Source organism: Orycteropus afer, unplaced genomic scaffold, assembly GCF_000298275.1.
Source record: "Orycteropus afer afer isolate SDZICR_OR568_19922 unplaced genomic scaffold, OryAfe1.0 scaffold00001, whole genome shotgun sequence".
Lineage (NCBI taxonomy): Eukaryota > Metazoa > Chordata > Mammalia > Tubulidentata > Orycteropodidae > Orycteropus > Orycteropus afer.
This window is the reverse complement of record NW_006921588.1, coordinates 19,733,621-19,760,934: the sequence shown is the minus strand read 5'-3', so window position 1 is coordinate 19,760,934 and position 27,314 is coordinate 19,733,621. Positions and strand designations below refer to the sequence as shown.

At 38.0% G+C, this 27,314-nt stretch overlaps 1 protein-coding gene across 1 annotated transcript in view; it reads right to left on the bottom strand.

The window, feature by feature from the left end:
- Positions 1 to 27,314, bottom strand: part of CCDC141 (coiled-coil domain containing 141) — a 301,605-nt gene that overhangs the window by 31,732 nt on the left and 242,559 nt on the right. The window contains exons 13-21 of the mRNA XM_007936905.1: positions 26,186 to 26,365; positions 25,874 to 25,999; positions 24,068 to 24,256; positions 22,604 to 22,783; positions 20,274 to 20,423; positions 7,936 to 8,076; positions 7,078 to 7,272; positions 4,665 to 4,848; positions 832 to 944 (exon numbers count right to left, since the gene is read on the bottom strand). Of these exons, the coding sequence (XP_007935096.1) occupies positions 832 to 944; positions 4,665 to 4,848; positions 7,078 to 7,272; positions 7,936 to 8,076; positions 20,274 to 20,423; positions 22,604 to 22,783; positions 24,068 to 24,256; positions 25,874 to 25,999; positions 26,186 to 26,365 (1,458 nt within the window). The remainder of the gene's footprint in view (positions 1 to 831; positions 945 to 4,664; positions 4,849 to 7,077; positions 7,273 to 7,935; positions 8,077 to 20,273; positions 20,424 to 22,603; positions 22,784 to 24,067; positions 24,257 to 25,873; positions 26,000 to 26,185; positions 26,366 to 27,314) is intronic.

Genomic DNA, 27,314 nt, shown 5'->3' with positions numbered 1-27,314 from the left:
CAACAATAATCATGGTGTCATCATCATTATATTCACCTTGAGGCTACCTATGGTTATGTTCCGCTATCTTCCATTTTATAGATCAAGAAGCTGAGTCTAGGAGAGTAATCAATTTACCCAAAGTCACCATTTGGGAAGTTGGTATCTCCAGGTAGCTGTGTCTTCCTCTAGAGGCTGTGTTCTTACTTACCTTTCTACTTTCTTCATCCTAATCAATTCTTACAGACAGTTGTAAAAACAGCATTAATGAAACCATTTTTTTGACATGACACAGACAAAATATTATTGTAGTTCTCTTTTTAAACTGGTTGTTCCCTAGACATAGATATAAGCATGGTTTCTCTATATTTTTACCATCAATTTTTTGTTCAATCAAGAAACTAATGATTAGTTTATATTTCCATGAGGCTAAATGTTCAATGAATATACTATCTGAAGATTAGTTTTATTCTCTCTGGGGCCACAATTTGGAGGAAACAATAAGAACCCCCTTACGTTTATCATTTGCAAACAGAAACATAAGGCTACTTAAATAGACTTGACTTAGGGTTTAATGACACACATTTATTCTTTAGGACATGATCCATGAAATGAGACACCTTAATTGTGTTTAGCCCTCATTCCCAGCAATATTTTTCTTTGCAGTGATAGAAAACCAACAGAATTAATTATCAGAAACACCCAGATAATTATGTCAGGAAAATGTGAAACAAATGTGCACATTATGTACCGCGAGAATGTCTATTAGGACATCTGTGCACTAGAAGACACATGATCAACATATTTTTAATTATATTCCTCAAAATACATATCCTGTGAAGGAGAAATTACCTTCAGTTTTTCTTCAAGCTCTGTGAGAGATGCACATAATTCAGTAACAGATTCAAGAACCTCTTTGTGTTTTGCCACTATTTTCTCAGCGTATTTCTTCCCTTCTTCCAAACCTAGAGGAGGGGGGATGAAGCTATTTTTAAAAGGTCAAATCTTTAACAGAAATTTTAAAGATCCAGGCATTAATTCATGTCCCATGTCTAGTGTAAGGGTTGGTGGATGCTAAATGTTTAATAAACACTTGCTGAACATGCAAATAAAGTAATACTTTTTTTTTTTTTTTTTTAAGCCAGGTATTCTGAAAAAGTGGTTACATTTCCTGCACCATGCCCCTGTTATGGAACCTACATAGCATTGCCGTATTAATATTCTTATCTCTCAATTTGAATCAAGTTCTCTATTTTTTCGAACATTCAGTGGTTCTCCACTGTCTGGAAAAGTATGAATTCCTCATGATGGCATTCAAGCACCTCCATAATATGGCTTCAACCTAATATCCTCATGTATTATGTTTCTGGTCAGACTAAACCAGTAACTTCTCTCAAAATCTCTTCAGCCATGAGTATTTTCGCTACACTGCAATGCCCTCCCACTACATATTTCTGCTGTCAAAATCCTTCTGCCCGTCAAGATCTACCTCCTACACCAACACCTCTGTGAAAATGTTCTTAATCTCTCCCAATTTTCTTTTTTAATCACTCACTGTTAGAATAATAACAAAAAAATAACTGCCATGCATTGAGTAGTGCTATTTGCCTGCAGCTCAACACTTTGTAACATTATGTATCGTTAATCTCCTATACGTTCTATTATATCCACATTTTACAAATGAGAAACTTGAGGCTCAAAATAAGTTAATGTACTGAGTAAGGGTTTGAACCCAACAATGGAGGAGTAGGGATTTGAACCCAGGACTGCCTGACTCCACAACCTAGGTTGAGCTGTATTACATACACATTTTATACCGTTCACACTTTATTCTAAATATCATGACCTCTAAGCCTAGGCTCCGATTTCTTGAAAGCAAGAACTAGGTCTTATTTGGGAGCTCTGGTGGCATAGTCCCTGAGGCATTTGACTGCTAACCGGAAGGCTGGCGGTTCAAACCCACTAGCCACTCCTTGGAAAGAAGGTTGGGCAATCTACTTCTCTAGTGATACAGCCTCAGAAACACAAGGATGGGTCGCTTTGAGTTGGATCCGACTCAACGGCAGTGAGTAGGTCTTATTTACTTTGCACCAACTACAACTCTTAGTATTTAGTAAGTACTCAGGGTTTTTTTTTTTTTTTTTAGGTAAATTTATTTTTATTAAAATTTGTGATTTAATAAAGCTTCAATGGCCTGCAAGAGTTGATACAATATCACTAATGTACCTTATTTGATTAAATTTTAAAAAATGCATAGCTTCTATACTGAATAGATGAAGACTCAGACCATTCATTTACTCATTCATTATTAATTCAATGACTCATTTATTCATCAAGTACCTGTTAAGCATTTAGTATGTGCCACGAGGCAATAAACTAACAGGCAAAATCTCTTGTCTTATGGAGCTTACACTCTGGTAAGAAAAGACAGCAGACAAATAATTGTATATCAGTTGGTGACAAGGATCAGGAAGACAGACAAAATAAGAACATGGGATGGTTCGGGATGAGAGGGAATGTAACTTTTATGGCTCTATGTGAGTATTTACCATGTGCTAGAACTGAACAGACACTGAGACACAGTGATAACTTATATGGTCAGTAGAAAGGACAAAAAGTTTGAAAAGTATAATAATAGATGGAAATACACAATGCTATGGGACTAGAGTGTTTCCAAAACTTTTTAGTGTACTGGAATAGTAACTAAAGTAAAAAGGACATGTAACATTAGTTTTCATCAATTTTTCAATCTATATTTTATCATTTTTATGTTTCTTTTTCCTTTAGAAAATCATGAATAATTCATTCTCAATAATTTAATATTAGCAGTACAGTATATATAGTTCTATGAAATTTTATGGGTATCCATGAATAGTGATTCATGTTACAAGAGAAAACATCAAGCTGACAGCAGCTGTGGACAGCCATATGAAGCTTTTTGTACCACCTATTGCTATTGTCTCCCTGGGCTAGATTTGCTTGCTCACTGGGCATTACCCCTGGTCTCATAGGAAAGATATCCGGGAATTCACAAAACTTACTCCTCAGAGCCCTCAAGAACTACCTTCACTTAGGGGAATTTCTCAAATGGCTGCCTCCTTCTTTAAGAAGGACTTCTTAAAGACAGAGAAGGGTTTGCTTGGGAAAGGGAACTCACCTAGTAGGTTACCGGGATGGAGAGGGAAGGGGAGGGATTAATTTTGGGCTAGTTGGGGCTTACACGCTGACATGGGTAGGGGGAGGGATATACGGGAAGGATATATGACCACCATGATAACACTGGGAAATGAGAGGACACTGAATTGTGCATATAAGAGATAGACGACAGATGCTAAAACCAACCAATGTCTCCACAATACCACATTGCTATTAACACCAAATAGTAGGCTATACAGATAAACACAAAAACATCTGAGATGATCAGATGGGGGTCAGTGAATAGAGGTATACTCTAGACCATGGATAGACTCAGCTGAGCCTAATCTTGTACAGACACCAGTGATACAAAATACCGCTGTCCTTACAGAAAGAATAGAAGACAGACACAGAGTAATCCCACACAGACATCCCAACACTATGAGAGAGAGATCCAATACAGCTACTACCTCAGGATCATAGTACTGGGGTACACCACACTCAATTGGCACAACAAAATACATAAAAGCATTGCTCCACATCCTACATTGGTGAGTAGTGACTGGGGTCTTAAAAGCTTTTAAGCAGCCATCTAAGATGCAGCTAATGGTCTCTTAGCATCGGAAGTGAAGAAGAACACACACAAAGGGGCATTTAGAAGCAATCAGCCCTAGGACACAATGGCCCTTGAGACCAGAAGAACTGAATGGTGCCCGGCTACCAACGCCAACCACTCAGGAAAGGATCAAATCTGGAGATCCTGGATAGAGTGAGAGGGAAAATGTAGAACAAATCCAAAAACTCAATAATGACCAGAATTACTGGTCAGATGAAATCTGGTGAGACTTCCAATACTATGGCCTTGAAATACATTCGGCGCCTGGAATAAAACTCACCCCCAGGGGCAAGGTCTCAGCCCAGTAGTTAACAAGATGTACAAGCAGACCACTCAACCCAGGGGAAAAAAAAAAAAAAAAGAAGGATTTCTCAGGCGAGAATTGTATTATCTTTTAGTCATGGAGCAGAGGAAAGCAGAATTTGTGACATGATCATTTGAGTCTTCACACTTACTCCACAAGTGAGGGGAAGGCAACGGAGACTTTCTCGCCTCCTCCTTTTAATCCATAAAGATTAGCCTTCACAGAAATGAGAGAGCTGTGTGCTCCAGGCTTAACACTATGCCTAAAGTACTACAGGCATTCTGTATATTTTTCAAATAACCATTCCAGTGGAAATCAGATAATTTTTGGCTACATTAGACGTTCTGGTTTTATAGCCCAGGAGATGATCAACAGAGATTGGGAAGAAAAGAGAATAGTGAAGGAATGCTTACACAAAGTTGTTAAGAATCAGCAGGTTTCTGCCATTGCTGTCAGAAGTTCCACCCTCTACTTCCCATTCTTTACTTTTGCTTTATCTTAAGCCTTTTCCTTGATCAGGTCAGTGTACTGAGGAGCCTGAAGGTTTGCAGTGTTCTCACTTTCTGCTGGATTAGGTTCTGTATGATTTGCTCAGTAGCAAATCATTGGATATCTTAAAAGGGATCTCACCATATAAGCGCTGAGCAAGGTCAGTGATCTCCTGAATCCTTTCTTCTTGCTGAGGCACAGAGGGTATGATAAATTTATTAAACTGCTGGTGCAGAATTTCCACAGCTTCTTTTGTCTTACACTCTGTAGAATATTTTCCAACTCTGATGATAGTGGCACTTGCATCTTCATACCAAAAGTAACACTAAGTTAAAACAGGACAAAGCATAAATTAAAGAAGACAATCCTACTAAAGTTATTAATTTTGAGCTCTGAAGCATCAAATTTTAATTTTCTCAAGCTATATATTCATATTAGTTTAAACTTTACTATTTGTACTCTCAAAAAATAACACCAATAACTATTTTTGTAGCTGATAATCATGATTAATACTTTTTTTTCTCTGGTGGCATACTGCTTAAGGCATTTGATTGCTAACCAGAAGTCTGATGGTTCAAACTCACCAGAGACTCCTCAGAAGGAAGGTTGGGCAATCTACTTCCATAATGATACCACCTTGGAAACCCAAGGAAGGGGTTGTTATGAGTCATATATGACTCGACAGCAGTGAGTTTGGTTTAGTTTTGGGTTTTTACAAATTTTATGAAATAAATCAGCTATTCTGAATATTTTAAGTTGATATCCTGCCTATGGAATAGTGGACATAATTCTATGATAGTTAAACATCTTGTGTTGATGTATGTTGTGTTATGGAGAAATGGGAACTTTCATTTTTTTGTTAGTAAAAGTAAATTAGTGAAACTGTTCTAAAGAGCATCTGACAGTACAATAAAATATCCGAAGCATTCATCCTCTTTATACCCTAGCTCTAGTTTAGGAAATTATCCTCAGGAAGTAGAAATGAAAAGGGGCAAGATACATGGATTTAATGACAATAATAGCTGATGCAGCATTGCTTTAAAGTAGCAAAATAACTTTTTAAAACAACATTAGAAATGGTTAAATGATAATAAATCATTAAAATTATGTCATGGAGAATATTTAATTACAGTGAAAGATAAAACAGTATATATAGTATTATTTCATTTTATCAACAAATATGTATTTTCCTGGAAAAACGTTCTTTAAAATATGAATGGTGATGTCTAGAGGTGAGTTAAACCAAAAACCAAACTCACTGCCATCAAATCAATTCCAACTCTTAGCGACCCCCTTTGGGTTTCCGAGGTGGTAAATCTTTATGGAAGTAGATCGCCCAGTGAGTTAATGGGTAGCATTTATTTTCTCCTTCTTGCATATCAGTATATTAAACATTTTTAGATTTTAGACATCTATGTTTTTAAAATCTTGGTATTTTACAAGGTTTGTTTTGGATTCTATCAGTTTATTAAGGAGCTCTGGTGTCACAGTGGTTATAGTATCTGGCTGCTAACCATAGAGGTTTGAACCCACCAGCCGCTACACAGGAGAACAATGAGGCAGTCTGCTTCCATAAAGATTTACAACCTTGGTAGCCCTGTGGGCAGCTCTGCTCTGTCCTGTGGGATCACTATGAGTCAGAATCATCTCAGTGACATTTTCTTTTTTAAAATCAGTTTATTCTCAATGTGTCATTTCATATCAAGTATCTATAGATATTTAAACCGAAGACACATAAAATCACTAGTTATTCTGATAAAATTGTCTGGGCTAATCAAAGGTCTAGAAATCCTGACAAACAGCAAGTTGAGAGATGTTATTCTCCAGATTTACTGGGAAAGAGATGAAAGTCATATGGTTAAAATAAGTTGTGAAAGATTTTTGTGCAATCTTATTGTCTGTAATCGCTGAAAGTTATGACGATATCATCACAATCCATTTTGGGGAGTAAAGAATGACCAGATTCAGACTTGTTAACTTGAAAACTATTCAATACAATCCACAGAGAGAAAGTACTTATTTAGTCAATGTGTAGTAAGCCTACCATTTTCACAATTGTGGAACGGATCAATAATCACTCTGGAGATTAATTTCTTCATATGGAAAACAGGAATAATAGCATCTACACCAGTTATCTTAGAAGTTTGGGGGAATGTAAAATATCACAGAAGAGACCAAAGAATTATACAAATTTATACAATTATACAAAATTTATACAAATACAAGGTATTTTATGAATTGTTCCTTCAAATTTCTAACAAACAGGTGTGATTATTTCATTCAGAAAAGAAAAATGACACACAGTCTATGGATAAAAACTCATTCCACAATTCCTCTGAGTTGGTTGATATGTGAATGTGGAATAGGATGGTTTATTTTAAGAATTTTCATAGACTCTGAGTCAATCTACAGCATTGAAGCAGAGCCACATAGGGCACCCTATTATAGAATTGTATTCTGCTGCAAGTGCCATTTGCCCACAGAATGAAAGTCAACTTCCCTCCCATCTTAAGTTCTCAATTTTGGCATATAAAGATCAGCAATTGGTTAATACCTCTTCTATCATCTCCTGCAAATGCTCTGTCAGGTCCAAGTTCTTCTTGTAATCTGTCACAACTTTGTCAAACTCATCCACATGTTTTTGCACATCCTTTATGGCCTCCAAAAGGACATTAACTTTATTATTTGGATTTTTTAAGAAAGAATCAGAGACTCTGTTCTCAACTTTTGTCATTTTCCTTTTCAAAGCCTGTGCAATGAAAGGTTTTTAAATAACATTCCAATTTTATTTATTACACTACAGTGATCATATTGAGAGAAAAAAAAACCTGCGTAGCTTTCTCCATTCTCATATGTTAAGATTATAATTATTAAAAATTTATTTTAGAAAGATTGGCTTTTCTTTATGATGTTTTATTGATTCAGCATCTATCATACATATAGAAATTTTACTATATACCCAGGTCTATTCCAGGTTTTGAGAGTGATAATATGACCAAAAAACAAAAAATGATAATGATCATGAAATCAAATACTTATTCCAATAAGCTCGTTATCACCTGGTAAAGGCATTCAAATAACCTAGTCATCAAAAGAGATTATGCTCCTACATGGGCAGATGCAAGGAGAGGAAGAGGAGTGTACAAAAGGGGTGTGTATGTGTGTGTTGGAGGAAAGAATGGAAGAAGAGAAGGCTGGGTAGGTTTGGAAAAAACCAGAAACCACTCTGGAGCTCCCTCAAAGGAAAAATCATTTTACGTATTTTACATGAAGATTGTAATTATTATAAAATATGAAATTAACCCTTTTAGTTCCCACACTGTCAAAAAACAAAACAATCTAGAATTGAGATATAAAATTTTTTTGCACTAACTGGAGCAACATACACACACATGATTAATCTTCACGTTACCTGCATTTTTTCAGCATACATATCAACTTGTTGAATTTGATATTTAAGAGCCTTCAGAGTCCGTGCTTTTTCATTTTTCTTAGTGTAATTAAACTTCAAATTGTTGAATTTCTTTTTGATATCTTTGAATGACTCTTTGAACTGCAGTTCAATAAAAAGAAAGAGGTGATTTCCTGAAAATGAGAGCACTGATATTCACTTGTAATAAATTAAAATATACTTCAAAATATTCATAATCTTCAAAATGTATTCAGGGTGATTTTCAATAGAAAACAGGTCTGCTAAGTGCACACATAATGTGAACCTAAATATATTTCTGAACCATAAGTAATGTTCTTAATACTTTTTGATTTATAATTTATAATTAGAATTACAGATATAGAATATTACTCTACCCTCTAGGTAAGAAAGTTTTTTACTTTCATAGTCTTTCATAGACTTTTAACAACTGTTTTACTTGTATTTGTTTGATAGCATTTTTCCCATTCCTTCTGTTGTCAGTGTGCTAACGTATAAGGGACATTTTGTCCTAGACACTCCACCTCCCAGCACTCTCTTACAGGATCAAGTATAAATTCATTAAGGCATTCAAGAAATTTTCAGGTGACAGATGTCAGTGAAGTGTTGTTGGTGACTATTATATATTAATTAATTATGAGGACATTATTATATATTGAAAGGAAAGACCCATTTTAAGATTTAGTAGAGGAACAGAACTTTATTTGCCCAATTCCTTCCACAATTTTTTTTACTGAACGTTTTCCAGAAGGTCCTTCAAAATTAAAAAAAAAAAGTCAAGTGAGAGTTGCCTTTGATGATGGCAATTCTAACTTGTGTATAAACAGTTTATGGCTGTGCATTGAGAATAGGGTACAGATCATGACATTCTTAAAAACAGTTCAATTTTACCAGTACACCAAAATTTTAAGCAGTCTTATTCCATTAAACATAACCCTTCTGTGCCTTTCTCTATATTCAAGAAGCATAAGCAATTCTCTTTTTTATATTATCAGCAAAGAAAAGTAAAAACATAAACCTTCCCATATGGAGACATTTAGTAGTAAGAGTGAACAATGTCATGAATCATAAATATGAGCTATGATAAAGAAAGTCAGAAAAACATATTAAAAATTCTTTTAAATGACAGCAAACAAATTACTTGGAAGGGAACAAAGACTGTGCACATGCTGGATTTTAGATTTCTAATCCAGAAAACCTATCTGCCCTAGAAAATGCTTTCTCAAAATGCTTATTTCAAATTCTGCATATTGTAAAAACAGACCTTGATCTTATCTTTAACACATCTTAGAGAAGATTATCTGTAAAGCCCTAGCATATTTTGAAATTATTATGCTGATTCAATTTTTTGCACCCGACACACCCACACTTAATCAGTGCTGTTGATTGTATATGGTAAATTAAATTGTTGAATGTCAATTTTAAGTTAAAAACTAAACCAAGCACAGAGACCACATAAAACATTGTGATGAATCACTGACATTCAGGAGGAGAAAGATAAAGGGACTACACCCTTAGTTATTCACATAAAATCCTGGCAGGAGCTTTATCCCCACAAAGCCAATATCCAAAATATAGGTGTGATAACTACCATATCTGAAGAAACCAGAAATTATTTGAAAAGCATGTCCTGTCATTAACATTTATCTATTGGAAAATAAAATTTATATTCTTTTTTTCCTGCTGGAATGACATATATCATAACTTCTAGTCTAGAGCAGTAAAGAGGATCTACCAACACCTGATAATCTTTACATCTGCATGTTTATATAGGAAAAATCAATTTCACATACCTATAGAGCTATGAACTACGTGAAAACTTTGTGATGAGTGAAGAAACTATATGATGTTCCTTAATATCAATTCTAAACAATGAAATTTAAAAAAAAAATTTTTATTGTGATTTGGGTGAAAGTTTATAGAACGAATTCATCCATATGGCAGTTCACATACACTTTGTCTCATGACATTGACTGTAATCTCCCAAAAATGCAACAGCTCTCCTCCCACTTTCTCCCCACAGCCATCTCTTCCCTGTGTCCTTCCCTCCCATGCACTTCTACCCCCTGAGCTGTCTCCCTGTGCATACACATCCCTTCTATTCTCCCATGATTGGTCTCCCCAAGGAGTATATCTACCTAATGTAAATGTTCAGCTCATATGCCTATGTTTTGTTTGACTGGAAGCCACAGGAGTGGGTTCAATTCCAGACCTGAAGGGAAGCTAGCGGGCCATAGTCTCAGGGGTCCCACCATGCTCCATCAGACCAGCAAACTTGGTTCCTTTTTTTTTTTTTTCATGATTCTGAGTTCTGTTCCACATTATTATCCTACTTTATCTAGGATCTCCTACATAGAACCCCCTCTGAGTGGTTGACAGTGGTAGCTGGGCACCATCTAGTTCTTCTGGTCTCATAGTCATATAGGCTGAGGATGTTATAACAGTTAAGCATGGTGTACCAGTTGCTTGGACTAATCATTTCCATGAGTCTTTGGTTTTCTTCATTCTTCTTTGCTCTGGATGAGGAGAGATCCATCATTGCATCTAGATGGTTGCTTGCAAGCTTTTAAGATCCCAGTTGCAACTCACCAAAGTAGGATGTGGAACAATGTTTTTGTGTAGCATGCTATGCCATTTGACCTTAATATTCTCTGAGGCCATGGTCCTGAGCCCACAGGCCCAACTACTTGTTCCATCTGGATAGCTGGCTGTGGCCAAGAAGTGACTACAATCTTTTCCCTTGTCAGCTCTATTATATACCTAGAAATTCTTACACAACATATAAATACATTTGTAGAAACATTGTCTGCCAACCCTATACATGGTCATGGGCACACTCTGCCTTGCACAGACATACCTAATCATTCAGCCTGTCCACCCATCTATCCACCGTAGATCAATGTTTGCCATCACAAACAATGCAGTACTGTATGTGCAAAAGGGTTCATCTTTGTTGCCTGTACCTCCCATGCACCTCTCTATGTCTTCCTCTTCCTCAGTGCCACTGTGTTGATCACTCACTGTCCTTCTCTCCACCCAAATCAATACTTGTCTCTACCTATCTAACAGTGTTCCCTCCCTTCCTCTCCCACCCCTGGTAACCAACAAAGAAAATTTCCTTCCATATATAAACCTTCCTTTGACTTTTTACAATAATGGACTAATATAATATTTGTCCTTCTGTGATTGACTTATTTCACTGAGCATAATGTCCTCCAAACTCATCCATGTTATGTGGTGTTTGGCAGATTCTACATTATTCTTTAGGGTTGCATACTATTCCATTGTGTGTATGGACCATAGATTGATTATCCATTTTTCTGTTGATGGGCACCTAGGTTGTTTCCATCTTTTGGCTATTGTAAATAGTGCGGCAATGAACATGGGTGTGCATATATCTCCTCTTATCCTGCCTCTCACTTCTTTAGGATATATACCTAGGAATGGAATTACTAGGTCAAATAGTATTTCTAATTCTGACTTTTTAAGGAATCACCATACTGCTTTCCATAGTGGTTGTATCATTTTACAGTCCCACCAGCAGTGTATGAAAGTCCCAATCTCTCCACATCCTCAACCAGCATTTGTTGTTTTCTGTCTTGAATTTTGTTACTAGTGCTGGGGCAAGATGGTATCTCATTAAACAATGAAATTTTAAGTCTCCTGTGGATTAAGAAATTTAAGACTGATAAATAATGAGTGCCATTTTATTTCTGCTTGGCTCAGAATGTAAGTCCTTCCTCTGAAGATGATGTAAATAGCCCAATGAATAATCATGGTACCATGGGTATGTGAAATGGATCAGCTTCTTTTTGACATCTGAGCTCCCTTGACAGAAATCTTCAATTGCTTGGACTTTCCTCTTTTGGTTCCACCTAGAAATCCATTTTAAATCTAAACTCTTGTGACTTTCCCAATTCAAATTCAGAACTTTTGCTTACACAAGTGGAAGGCAGAATATGCAGGAACTGCCTTCAGCAACTGAAAAACCTAGTGACACCTAATTATGTTACCTGCATATTCCAATATGAAAACTTGACTTCTAATATAATATCCACACAACTTGTGATCATAATTTAAAAGAAAACTGAGTGCCATGGTTGCTTCATTGTTCGTGCAGCTGTTTCTAACTTTAGTTAGCTTGTCAACAATGAGGAATGGTGGAGATTGCTAAGACAACTGCTCATTCTGAGCATTTAATCAGAAGAAAATATCTAAACCTGAGATACAGAAAGTTTACCTTATTAGAAATCCTTAAATGTGGTTATAATTCATATTAATATTTCTGAAAATCCTGAGAAAAATCAGGGAAAAGACATTTTTCCCCAGTAAATAATGCCATTTCCTTACCTTTCCAGTCACCCAGCTACTCTGTATTTCCTATGGAATAAGCAGACTTTATAACATAACTATGATTAGGAAACAAATTATTAAGACTTGAAATTGTGGTTCTTTTGAAATTAATAGGATGAGCATCTTTGTCAAACTTCCCAGGGAGCAATCAGTGCTCATTCAGGGTTAGGAGTGAAATTAGGCCTCTTTTGAGAAGAAGCATAAGAGAAAGAGACTGCTGAGAAGCAAGGCTGCTTGCTATTCTTAGTCTTGACTAAGCTGGTTAAGGCAGCTTTGGCACAAGAATTCCTTTTTTTTAAAGTCTGTTGCTGGCAAGGCCAATTTGTGTGCATGACATGGGACATTGCAAGGCCAATTTGCGTGCATGACACGGGACATTTTAAAACTGAGGAAAGTCATTTAAAAAAAGAAGAAGAAAAAAAAAAAAAGCCTTTCATTAGAACTATCGCACACGTTTGACCAGAAGCAAAGATACAAAATGGGTAGTCAATTTTCACTTCTCTTAATGTCTTCCTTACCAGTTTCATTTCTTGGCCACCATTTTGCCTACTCCAGAGAAAAGCTTTCCAATACTTCTTGTCAGTAAAACAGGATGCAATACATTTGAAATAAAAGGGCCAAAGGCTCGTAATTTAACCCGAATGATTTGCTGCAATTATTAATGCTAGTATATTAAGCCTTAGTGCTAGTGAGATTTTTCACAAGACTTTCTTGGCCTCCTTCCTTTGAGCAACCACATCACTGTTCTTTCTGTGCTTACAGCCAGTTCTGTAGTGGCAGAAAGCGGGGACGCTTAGAAAGAGAAGACAATTGCTCCACATTTAATTGTAGATGGTAGCATGTCTTAGTACTAAATATTTTATCCACTCTGCAAGCTTTGAATGTTTGTTAAATTTTATATTCTGGCCAAGACAACTATAATTCAAAAGTAATCTCCCTATATCCCTCAGGAATATTCCAGACTTATATTTTCTGAATTAGAAACACTAAAAGTTTTAAGTATTTTAATCACATGGAATAGAAGTTTTGGGAACAAATTATAATCTTTGCCATCTTCTTGCATATATCACTCAATTGGACCTGGTCTCACAGCCTTGAAAGGTAAACAGGGTAGATCCCAATAAAGGAGCAGCCATGAATATGAATTCCCATAGACTAATGATCCCTAGATTCTAAATTACCCAAGGACTTTTCTATTCTTATGGTTTTGGGTTTCTGAGGCAGTATCACTACTGAAGTAGATTGTCCAACCTTCCTTCTGAGGAGTGGCTGGTGGGTTTGAACTTCCAGCCTTCTGGTTAGCAGTCAAATGTCTTAGGCACTATGCCACCAGAGCTCCTGTTTTGATTTTTTGGAATTATCCCTAGATTCTAAATTTCCTGAGGATTTTTTTATTCTTATGACCTACCACACAGTAGCTACACTGTAAATATTTGTTGAATGGAGATACTTTTCTTAAAAAATGATTAACTAGGGTTATCAATGTGGAAAAGAATTATTGTCTGTACTATATAACATAGTGCTGCCCTCAAAGGATATTTAGGCCCTATGCACAAGCTCTTTTTCTGCTTCCTATCCTGCTAGCAGATGGCTTCCCCCAATGACTTTGTCAATGGCAAAGAGTATATGTCACACAATTTTATTAATTGTGTATTTGCCTACAGCACAATCGTAACTCTACTTTACTGTTTCTAATCTGACCTGTAAGAAGCCCTACTGGCATAGTGCTTAAGTGCTCTGCAAAATAGGTCAGTAGTTTAAACGCATCAGCCACTCTGCAGGAAAAAGATACAGAAAACCTATGGGGTCATTCTACTCTGTCCTATAGGTCACTATGAGTCTGATTCATCATTAATGGGTGTTCTTTCTTTTAATCTGACTTGTATTCCTGGAACTGACATCACATTGACAAAAGGATTTTTGTGACTGAAAGCACATGACTCTGATACATGGAATATTATACTGTTCCTTCCGACTATTAATCTTTTTCTGTTTCCTTCCTGATGGGTAAGATATTGCTACAGTGGAAGAATTTCAGGAAAAAACAGTATGTTGTTGTTGGGTGCTGTTGAGTCAGTGCCAACTTGTAGTGACCCATTGCCTGGTCCTGTGCCATCCTCACAATCAGTGCCAGGTTTGAGCCCATTGTTGTTGCCACCATGGCAGTCCACCTCATTGTGGGTCTTCCTCTTTCATGCTGACCTTCTACTTTACCAAGCATGATGTTCTTCTACCAGGAGTGGTTCTTCTTGATAACAATATGTCCAAAGTACATGAGACAAAGTCTAACTGTTTTCACTTCTAAGCAGCATTCTAGCTGTACTTCCTCCAAAACAAATGTGTTTGTTCTTCTGGTTGTTGTTGTTGTTGTTGTTATGTGCCATCGAGTTGCACCTGACTCATAGCGACCCCTCCTTGGGTTTCCAAAGCAGCATCACTACAGAAGTAGATTGCCCCATTTTCCTTCTGAGGAGTGGCTGGTGGGTTTGAACCGCCAGCTTCTGGTTAGCAGTTAAGTGCCTTAGCCACTATGTTACCAGAGCTCCCATTCTTCTGGTAGTCCATGATATATTCAATATTCTTCACTGTGAAGGTTGTGTGTCAACTTGGCTGGGCCATGATTCTCAATGGTCTGGCAATTAGTCATCCCCCATGATGAGCTCTCACATAATATAATCACCTCCATGATGTGATCTGCTATGAACAACCAATCAGTTGAAAGGGAATTGCCTTGGGGGTGTAGCCTACTTCCAATATATATGAATGCTCTGGCAAAGCTCTCTAGCTTTCTGCTCAATCTAGCTCATCATCAACTGACCTCCAGCTCTTAGACTTGAACCAGCAGTCTGCTGTATTGCCTGCCAATTTGGGGATTGTTACCTGCACAGCCTATGAGCCAGTAACTGCCATCTTACCTGATTTCTTGGATCAGTCAGCCTCCGCAGCCAGCAACCTGTTAAATTGCCTGTCAATCCTGGATTTTTCAGCTCCTGCAGCCATATGAATCAGAAAAAAGCTCCTAGCCTAACGTATGATCCATGGACTTGGGATTTGTCAGCCTCTATAACCTCATGAGTCATTTCCTAGAGAAAAATCTCACTCTCTCTTTTTCTAAACACACACACACACACACACACACACAGAGCTTCACTGGTTTTGCTTCTCTAGAGAACCCAGCCTAAGACATTCACCAACACCATAATTCAAAGGCATTGATTCTGCATTGGTCTTCTCTACTTATTATGCAGCTTTCCCATGCATATGAGGCCAGTGAAAATGCCATGGCTTGGGTCAGGTGCACCATAGACCTCAAAGTGTCATCTTTGCTTTTTCACACTTTAAAGAGGTCTTTTGCAGCAAATTCATCCAAAGCAATATGTCATTTGATGTTCTGACTGCTGCTTTCATGGCCATTGATTGTGGATCCACATTGTTGTGGTTACTTCGTGTTACTCTAACAGAATAGATGACAAATGAGTGGCTTAAACAAACAGGAGTTTATTCTTTTATAGCTTTGGGGGCAAAAAGTCTGAGTTCAAAGTGCCAGGTCTAGGGGTTGGGTGAAAACCCCTCGACCTTGGACTTCAGCTCTGCGTCTTTCTCTTGGCCCACTGAAGCTAGAGGCATCTCTTCACTTAGGCAGCTGCTAGCTGCTGAGGCTAACAAGCCCAAGGTTGACAAATAAAATGGCACAGTCATGATATTAGCAACCCACATGACAGGCCATTGATTTAAGTCCCATTAACAGTCCTAAGATCGGCAGACAACCTGGCAGGCTGCTAGATAACGACTCAGCTACATGCAGGATTCAAGCATGCCAAAAGCTGGAGACCTTCCTCAAAGTTGCTTATTATATACTGGAAGCAGACCACATCCCTAAAACAGCTACTCAGCTGTTCCAGGAGATTCCACATGGAATTAATTATCAATCTCACCATGGGGAATAACTACATCCAGCTGCCCAGCCACTCAAAACCAGGCCCAGCCAAGTTGACACACAACTGTAACTACCACACAAGTAAAATAAAATCCTTGACAATGTCATTCATTTTTCTCTTGATCATAATGTTGCTTTTTGGTCCAATTATAAGGATTTTTGTTTTCTTTATGTTGAGGTGTAATCCATACTGAGGGCTGTAGTCTTTGATCTTCATCAATAAGTGTTCAAGACTTCTTCACTTTCAGCAAGCAAGGCTGTGTCATCTGCACATTGCATTGTTAATGCATTTTAATAAAAATTATATAATTTATGTAATTATATGAAAGCTTCTGTTTGGAAAAATTATTTTGAGAAAATGGATACCAATCTGTTCTGTCACTACTATTTTTTTTCAGCAAAGAAATTGTGACTTGTAATATGAGCCTCTAGTTATAAATTTTCAGATATGTCATATAAATGTAAAGTCATTTTTTTTGGTCAGATCACAAGAAGAAAATATGATCAATATTAACTTATTACATTTCTAAATGTAAACATGTAGAGAATAAGTTACTAATTATGTCTCTCAGCCATGCAATAAGGCAGAAGATATGTCTATAATGCTTTGTATGTTAAGAATGTATTTAAGTGCCAGACAAGAAAATACAGAGTGATATTCAAAACTCATGCATACAAATGTATCTTCACATGGAATGGATGGAAACAATTTCATAAAACTGGCCATGAGAAAGTTATGCTTTCTAGAAGGTTGTTGTTGTTATGTGCTGTCAATTCGTACCTGACTCACAGAGACCCCTCCTTGGGTTTCCAAGGCAGTATCACTACGGAAGTAGATTGCCCCATCTTCCTTCCGAGGAGTGGCTGGTGGGTTTGAACTGCCAGCCTTCTGGTTAGCAGTCAAGTGCTTTAGGCACTTCACTACCAGAGCTCCTTTCTAGAAGGTAGACATGGAGAAATTAAGTTTTTACAATTTTCTGGTGGTGTAGTGCCTAAGGCATTTGACTGCTAACCAGAAGGCTGGCGGTTCACACCCACCAGCCACTCCTCAGAAGGAAGGTTAGGCAATCTACTTCCACAGAGATACCACCTTGGAAACCCAAGGAGGGGTTGCTATGAGTCAGATCCGATTCGATGGCAGTGAGTTTGTTTTTGTTTTTTTATGTCTTGTAAAGCATATAAAATGAGGGGAAAATATTTTACCCAAAGATAATCAAAGCACAAAACTATAGTTCTCTGTTTATAAGGAACAAATCATATCCAAAAATATCACATTTAGGCTACTTGACATTATTTGGCCATGAGGTACCAAATGATTTTCTAAGGGCAGCAAGATCAAGTGCATTAAGGTCGTGTAAGCTAGGCACGACATAGTCAAGAAAGTAATTTTTGTTTAAATAGCCAAATGAACTATGCTATTATATCAGCTCATACAAAGAACTTCTGTTAGATACACGAGAAAATAGGGACAGACAATGAAAACATAAAAAAAAAAAAGCTACATTTAATATCAGACCACACAGTGGTTGGATGTGACTAAAACAAGTAAATGCTGCACTCTGAGCTTAGTAAGTGATAAATGTGTTGGTGTCCAATAACAGTTAATGACACCCCCAAAAATCTATTTCAATTTATAGTCCCTGAATGAAACTAACCAAAACCAAAACCAGACTCACTGCAGTCGAGTTGTTTCTGACTCATAGCAACCCCTTCTTGGGTTTCCAAGGCGGTATCTCTATGGAAGTTTGCCCAATCTTCCTTCACAGGAGTAGCTGGTGGTTTTGAACCACCAGCCTTCTGGTTAGCAGTCAAATGCCTTAGGCACTACACTGCCAGAGCTCCTATAAAGAGCACAGAACACATATATTTTTATAGAACACACACATTTTTATTTTACTAAAGCACACTGAAAATATGCCTTCCAATTATTTTCCCATTAGCCTTGTGTGGGATTGGAAAGTATAGGGTATGGATGCCGCAGTATGATATGACATGTCTATTACATCATTACAAGAAATGAAAGGGGAAAAAGTACCAAAGATTTTTAGACAGACTGTGAATGTGAAACTGCAACTTGTCTCAAAGACTAGTTGGATTTGAAGTAGAAGCAAGTGGGAAGAATCTCTCCCTTAATATTTAAGAGCACAGTAAAGTGATATCCGATTTGTAAATCAAACCCATATGTATCTGGTTGCTCATTCCTGATACGGCACAGACAATCTCTGGGCATCCCCACTATGACTGGAAAGGACATCTGTCATCCCGGGCGACTGGCTTCCAGCACAGGCTCATCACGAGGCAGTCCCCGTAAATAGAATCCTTGCGGGCAGGGCATGGACAGGGAGACTTTGCTCCATGAATGTCACAAAAGCTCCAGAGGGCTGCAAACCAAGCCAAAGGGGGCTGGGAAGAACCTTAGCAGGCTCCACTTGTGCTTGCTCTACATGTAAAACTGAACCCTTACTGAAGGGAGTAAGATATTTGGCAAGACAATGGTATTAAAAGAGAGAGACAGAAAGATACCTTTGGGAAAAGGTTATAAAAATATTTGTTCTAATGGTTGTTCTATCCATATTTTGTAGCCTTGGAAAGAACAATGCTCTCTGGATATTTTCCTTAACAAGACCTCACACATTTTTACTACTGGCTGGGAATGTTAGCTACATGAACAATGTGATGAAGCGTTAGCAAAGAAAGAGGCCATTATACTTCATACAGGGCAGGTTACAATATGGGTTGAACCACAAATGAGTCAATGAGTCTCTGGCCTGAATTTGACTTCCGGGAACAAAGCCTGTGAGCAGAAACTGCAGTCTTGTAGCAAACTGCTAAAATAAAAATTGTTGTTAGATGTTGGTTCCTGTTTCCCTCCTTTTCAATAGAATCCAAAACAAAGTGACCTCTCTTGTTCTCTACTCCTCTAACTTTCTTTCCAGCCATGCTCGCTCTCACAGCTGCCTGTGGTCCCTAAAACTGTGAACTTCAGGAAGGAACAGTAAAGGACGCTTCAGAACTGGACCACCACTGAAGTTTAATTACTCTCACTCACACTTCAGTCCATGCTTTAACGGTTGATTTCTGCTGGGCCTACATTGTATAAATTGGGTACAGAAAGTTCTAGCAGGTTTACAATCTCCTCTTCCCCTACCCCTTTTCTTCACGGACTGAAGACTAATGGATGAAAAAATGCAGATAAATCTGGCATTACGGATACCTTTTTGTTCTATTCTCACTCAAGAAGCAGGACCCTTGCTCTCCTGATATGTGTTTTTTTTACCCAAAACAAGCAAGTCTTTGAATGGAGAGCTTAGCCAGAGCTGGGTGGTGGTTGTGGTTTAGCAAGTGTCTGGGGATGGAAGTGGGGAGAAAGTCTATAGCTGAGAGGGAGAAGGTGGAATTATGAGTGTGTGGGAGCAAGGATGTGGAGGACCACTTTCATCTGTTATTTCATTTTCTCTAACAGTTGTTTTTCCAGAACAGCTACTCAGTATGAGCAAACATGAAACCAGCCTCTTGACTTTGGTGATAATACTTCATAAGCGTCTGAAGGTGAGAGCCTTCTGCCCTGGCCCTTGGCACCCGTTCACCATGAGTCAATAGTACTTAAATAGAATCTCAACAGGCTGGAGCTGGCTGCAACGGGACAGAGTCATCCTTTCCTCTGTGTTCTGAAAAAAATCTGCCCACATGTAAACAAGAAACTGCTATAACAATTTGAGTGAAAAACAAAAACAAGACAAGATAAAACCAAAAGTCCCAAAAAACATATCATACTACTTTCTAGATTTGTGTATGCATTGACAACATATTGACTTTAACAAGTTTGTGAGCCTTAGGTTTCCTCAAACTTCCCTGAGGCTTAAAGCTGCTGCTCCCTGGATTAAAGGACACAATGAGAAGAAACCTGATCCACGGTGTGTGCATGTATAGACAGACATCAAGGCACAAGCTTTAGGTTCAGAGCAGCTTTTAGCAGTGTGTCAGTTCTCACCCTAACCCCTCCCCCTGCCCTTCCCCCCTGGCGCCCCACCTCTGTTATCTCGTCTCTTGCAGCACAATACTCTAAGCTGTGGGACAGGGCTTGCTCATACTCCTTGGCTTTGGCACGACAGTTCACACTGTCCCCCTCAAGGATCTCCAGCTGCTGCTGTAGGTTCTTTGCAGAAACATTGGAGCAGTTCTAAAAATGAAAGAGAAATGAAAGTGACAAAGGGAAGGAATGAAACAGTAAGGAGATTGATAAGGTATTTACCTGCATTCTGAAACTCATAAATGACAGTAACAAAAATAACAAAATAGGCTCCTGATTTATTTTACCTTAAGTATATATGAATATAATTACTCCAGAAAGAAGCCAGACACTCACATTATGGGAACGGCAAACCATTACATTTCCAGTCTTAAATCTCCAGTTTTGATGATTTGCTCATCATACTCAACTCCTCACAGACACCGTTCATTATAAGGTATAATTTTTACTTCAAAAGGCATAAAATATGCATTAGAAACGTTCAGCTCCAGCACTATAATTTTCCTGTCAACTTGAGCTTAACCTCAGGTTCATTATGGAAGTGCTCCAATCTCTACTCAACGCAGAGGGGCTGCTGGGGCCGAGGCCAGACGTGGACAGGAGAACAATTCACATTATTTGTGCAAAGTGCGACTTATTTTCTTTTTAAAATAAACTCACTAGTAACGTCAAACTCTTAAAAAGAAAGACTTTTCTTGGTAAAAACAGATTTTATTAACAAGATACTTTTGTATTTCTGTGTTTTTCAGTTAAAAAAATTAGGTTCACTGCATTCCATATTATTGATTCTGACTCATGGCGACCCCATCAGTGTCAGAGTGGAAGTGTGCTCTAAAGAGCTTTCAAGGGCTGATTTTTCGGAAGTAGATCACCAAGCCTTTCTTCTGAGAGTCTGGGTGGATTTGAACTGCCAACTGTTCAGTTATCAGCCCAGCCGAGTGCATTAACTGTTTGTACCACCTGAGGACTACATTCCATATAGCTTAGTGGATATCTTAAATAACCTTTACAATAAAATTTACCATCATTATTTTTAATGATATACATATTGGAGAGAATAAAGATAATTTTTTCCTCCTCAAACTAGGAATTTGGAAAAGGATGTTTTAAAAATCAAAGCTCAGTGTATATTATTTATTAGAACCTGATCTGGAAATACTTCCTTTTCTTTTGGGCACCCCTTTGAGGTCAGTCCAAGGGCATAGAGCAGAGAAAATGACCAATGCCCAGAGTCCTGGGTGGGACAGCAGGCTTCGGCTCTACCATTCTGGTCTCTCACAGTCTACCAGCCACAGAGGATAAGGCAGCCATCTTCTTTGGGCCCCAGAGTCTCCAACTATAAAATGAGAGTCCTGGACTAGCTAATTGCTAAGATGCTTCCAGAACTGACATGCTGAAGCAGCATTCTCCAATAGAAAAGTAATGTGAGCCATACAAGTAATTTAAATTTTTCTAATCATATTAAAATGTAAATAAAAATAACCAGTGAAATGACTCTTCATGATGCATTTTATTTAAACTAATATACCCAAGTATCATCATTTTGACCTGTAACCAATATGAAAAAATGATTTTTTTTCTTTTTTTTTTTTTTAACTAAATCTGAAATCTGGTGTGTATTTCATATGTAGAGCACATCTGATTCTGCTGATGAAATTTCTATCAAAAATACTTGATATGTGTTTAGGTTTTATAAAATCTACAGTTTAAAAAGTAGATTCACATACCCATGTTGTTCCCAGCATACTTAAAAGTATTCCAGTAACTGCACAGACTAACAGTTTTTAAATTTTAATTAAGATTAAATAAAATAGAAAGTTTAGTTCTTTAGTTGTATTAGTCACATTTCAAGTACTAAAAAAGACTACCATATTGGAGAGTAACACATACACTTTGATTTTTAAAACTCATATGAGAACAGATACATTAAAGACTTTCATTTTTCCATTTTCCTCCTTAAATATTTTTGCTTTTTTTATAAACCAACTCTATTGCCATCAAGTCGATCCTGCCTCATAGCAACCCTATGCAACAAAGTCGAACTGCCTCAGGGGGTTTCCTAGGCTGTAATCTTTATGGAAGCTAAGTGTCACAACTTCTTCCTGTGGAGTGGCTGGTGGGTTCAAACCACTGACCTTTCAGGTAGGAGCCAACCGCTTTAGCCATTGTACCAGGGCTCCTTGCTTTTGTTATAACTGTTAGAAACTTGCTACAAATAACTGCCCCAATTGTTTAATGTATTTTTCATTTAATATATATTAGACAATCTGGTTTCGTTCATGTTATATCCCAAGTCCCAGGTATAAATAATGGTGTTCAAAGTTGCTTACAGGCTGCTGCACCGATGAGATGATGCCCACTCCCAAGGACAGGGCCAGCTGATGGAGATGGTCTATGTGTGCCTGCTTCTCCTGCGAACGACTGAGACGAACGTGGGCATCCTGAGCATCACTCAGCTCCTTTGGCTGCTCCAGAAACTCTAGTTCTCTTAATTTGATGAGCTGTCCCAGCTGGAATTGAGGCCATGAACAATTAACCTGGATTCCACATTCATAATATACTTTAAAGAAAGTTTTTTTTAATCCCATTTCCCATTTATAATCCATTCACCACTAAAAAAAACCAAAACCAAAACAAAACAAAAAACAACCAAACTCACTGTTATTGAGTCAATTCTCACACCTAGTGAACCCCATTGGGTTTTCAAGGCTGTAAATCTTCATGGAAGTAGATTTCCCCGTCTTCCCATCTTCCTTCCATGGAGCGGCTGGTGGGTTTAAACTGCCAATCTTCTGATTAGCAGTCAAGTGCCTTAGGGACTGCGCCACCAGAGCTCCTTAATGCTGCCCAGCACATCCATAACATTAGTGCCATAGCCAAATAAATGTTAAACCCAAACAAACACTCATTGCCTTTCAGTTGATTCCCACTCATAGTGACCCCACAGAACACAGTAGAGCTGCCCCATAGGTTTCCAAGGCTATAATCCTTATGGAAGCAGACTGCCACATCTTTCTCCCATGCTAGTGGGTTCAAACTGTGGACCTTATAGTCAGTAGCCTGACACTCTTAACCACTATGTCATCATGGCTTCTTAAATGAATGTTACAATGTTGCAAACCAACTGGGTAAAATTGAGGAACCACCAATGTCGGTGATATATTAAAGAAGAAAACACTCCTTTTCTATACAGAGTACAAATGTTTAGCAAGGTTTAGGCCTATGATCTGAGAAAATTCAGAAGGTTATTTTAAAGAGATATGAATATATCTCCCTTTTGTGTTAAAAAAGGGGACAATGACTATTTCACCATTTCAGGTCCTCAAGATACAAAAAACTGAACTTGGTCTCTGCCATCAAAGAGCTTATACATACTTGAGTTGGGAAATAAAAGCTAACTTTGACAAAAAGAATCAGGACAGTAAAAAGGACAGATGTGTGGAACAAGCAATGACAGCTCTAGGACTTTAGAAGAGGGCTAAATCACTCCAAGTGAGGCATGATCAGTGGAAGAAAGAACAGGGGTTAGATGGTAGACGGGAGAGAGAAGGACCTACCAGGTATGGGCACCTGAGAGTGAGGGCGTGGAGTAGGAACATGTGCACCATGTGAGGGACAAAGAAGCGGCTGAATGTAAAGGGAGGATAGGGGCACAGTGAGAGAGAAGTTTAGGACCCGACTGTGTAAAGCTTCCAATATCAGAATAAGTACTTTGGCAGTGAATACAGAATAGTTTTTATAAAATTCCGTTGTTTAAAATTCGGGGTCTTCCAGGTATCCATTGCAAGTCTTACCTCTTCCTTTACTTGGTGAAACTGGACTACCTTGTACAGGATATTCTCGTAATCTTGGATTCTCTCTTTTTGTTTCTGATGGAGGTGAATAAGGTCCCTCAGTTGTTGAGACTTTTCTTTCACAGGGGCTCCTTTACCACTTAACTCTTCTGATAATTTTATAATGTATTGAACTTCATCATTCAGTTGCTAAAAATTTTAAAGCAATTTAAGAATTCTAGTTTTTAGAGAGTTTTCACTTAACAGCTGACAATACAAAGATCTAAATACTGAATCTTCCTCTCATTTGCTAACAAACCATGATTGTGAGCCCTCCAAAATTCCAGGCATTGCACTTCCTGCTAGGGACATGTTATTCTATCCCCATCTTCTCAGAAATTAAAAAAAAAAGGAAGTGGGAGCAATGCAAAAATGTGCTTTATTCAAATGGTTATGGTGAAAGCTTCAGTTAGAACAATAGAATGGAACGTCACATATTGTTTCTATGACCAACTTAATATTCTAATCACCTCCTAAGCAAATATAGTTTAGAATATGTTATGAATCCTCATAATTATCTCCATGTAATACAGACTAGATTCAGATGGTATTATTAAGAACACTAAGACAAGTGTAAAAATTTAATCGGGGAATGATGAAAATGAAGCACCAACTGAACAACACTGTTTTAAATGCAGTCATCAGAAATCCACAAATGTAGGGAAGGATAAACTACCTTGCCTTTTACCTAGCTCAGATATCCCTTAAAGGTGCCCAGACCCTAGGGTAGAACTTACAAAGGTAGACAACTTGAAGAGGGAGCTACTATAAAATTTCAGGGATGGATCCTGTATCAAAGGTAAGAGGAATGGAAATAATTTAGTCCAAGAAGATAATTTGTAGGAAAGTGACCTAATAGGAATGTTCAAGTTAAAATCAAGCAAATGGCCATCTAACATATGCTGCATATGTCATTACAGTGACAGAGCTAAAGAAGCTTGTCAATGATCCTTGACTTCGAGGAACTTAACATACCCCCACACACCCTACACAAACAATGCAGGTAAGTATACAGTGCAGGGTATAACGAGCAACCTAACCTGTAGGCTAGCTGGGACATTTTTCAGAAGTATGGAGGAAAAGGTTCACTTCAGACTATAATGGTGTGTATCTGTGGGGCGTGATGGAATTTATATATATTACATCAGTTTTGATTTTAAAAAACATACAATTACTTATTTCCTAAAGGAATTCTCAGTCTTCTGAGTTTCTTCCAAGTGAACACTGATGAAGTTGTGAAGACAGAAGAGCACAGGTCTTAATTTTACATCATAGAATAAGAATCCAGGCAGAAGGATAACATGACTGGCAACCATTTTGGGATGATGGGAGGAGCCCAGGGTATCGTGGGGACAAGGACATCACAGTGATAATTTCAGGGGCTGAGGCTTACACAGCTGCCCTTGAGGTTGCCCATCCTTGTTCTGAGATGCTTCAACCTAAAACATGTCTATACTCCCTAGAAAAATAATTAGTTAATATATATGATAAATATATTAACATGGAAATAATTTCATATAAATAAAATAAGCTAAGAGAAAAATATGTTAAAGACATTTTGTGGCCTTAATATGCATGTGTCATCATATACAAAACAGTGCAGAAATACAGTAAGAAAAATGTTTTTACTGTGAATTTTCAGACAAAAAAATAATAATAAAAAAAAGCAATTCACCAGTCTGTTAAAATTAATTATGTGACCCACAACAAAATAGTTTTTAAATTATGTCCATTCACCCAAGTCCATCAACCTCTGTCTTTCTTCACCTGGAACTGTGGCTTCATTTCATTCCATTTTCTCCGTAGATCTAAAATGGTCTGAAGTCTCCCTCCAAGGTCAAGTGCAGATACTGGCATAAGTGCTTCCTGAAGACGTTTTAAGTTGTGAGTAGTCTGAAATAAATATTGAGTGGTTATTCATCTGCTTTCTTTGACAGCACCTGCAAATATGTGCAATCATTTTAGTGATGACTTGCTGTCATCAAACTTCTCAATCCTTACAAAGCATGCACTACCTGGAGAGACCTTGGGCTTCTAAACCATCAATGAACAAAAATACCAGCCCTGGATTTCCTTTACCTTTTTCAGTTGCTCTTTGAATGCTTCCCACTGCTGTTTCACAGGCTTGCTTCCAATGTTTTTAACTTGCCATGCCACCCAAAGGTGGGAAAGTGCTTCCCTGTGTGCCTTTTGGTTCTCCACAGTGTTCCTCATAATGTACACTTCATTTTCCACATTTAATACCTCATTCTCTTGTGCCTGTTAAATGAATAATCCATGTAACTGTGTTTCTTTCCCAAGAGATAAAACTATTTTGCATAGAACTATTTTAGGAGGAAAAATGTTTTATCACAGCCAAAGCAGGATCCAATGTTCCGCTAAATCTGGATTCTTTATTTGCAGCACAATTATGCTCTCAGAACCCCGTCTATGCTGAACAACTGGCCGTGAGTTCCTTTTATTTATTTATTTATTGTGATTTGGGTGAAGATTTACAGAGCAAATTCACTTTCCATACAGCAGTTCACATATACTTTGTCTCATGTCATTGACCACAGTTTACCACAATGCAACAGCTCCCCTCCCACTTCCTCCCCATAGTTACCACTTCCCAGTGACCATCCCTCCATACTCTCCTGCACCCTGAGCTGTCTCCCTGTGCATAAGCAGCCCTTCCTTCTCCCATGATTGTTCTCTCCAGGGCGTGTGTCTACTTGAGGTAAATGTTTAACTTACATGCCTGTACTTTGTTTGGCTGGAAACCACAGGTGTGGGTTCAATTCCAGACCTGAAGGGCAGCTAGGGGCCATAGTCTCAGTGGTTCCACCAGGCTCTATTGGACCAGCAAACCTGGTCCCCTTTTTTTTTTTTTTTTCCCTCCAAATGATTTTGAGTTTTGTTCCACATTGTTCTCCCTCTCTATCCAGGATTTCCTACATCCCTTCCAAGTGGATGACAGTGGTAGCCAGGCACCATCTAGTTCTTCTGGTCTCATAGTTGTGTAGGTTGCAGATCGGATGGTGTACCAGTCGCTAGGACTGATTGTTTCTCTTAATTTTGGTTTTCTTCTTTCTTCTTCGCTCTTGACGAGGAGAGACCCATCGTTGCATCTAGATTGACCGTGAGGTCTTCAAGATCCTGGTGCTGTTTGAATTTTCCCTTACATTCTGGTTCTTTCCTGGTGTTTGAGGAATGGCTTAATAAGCTC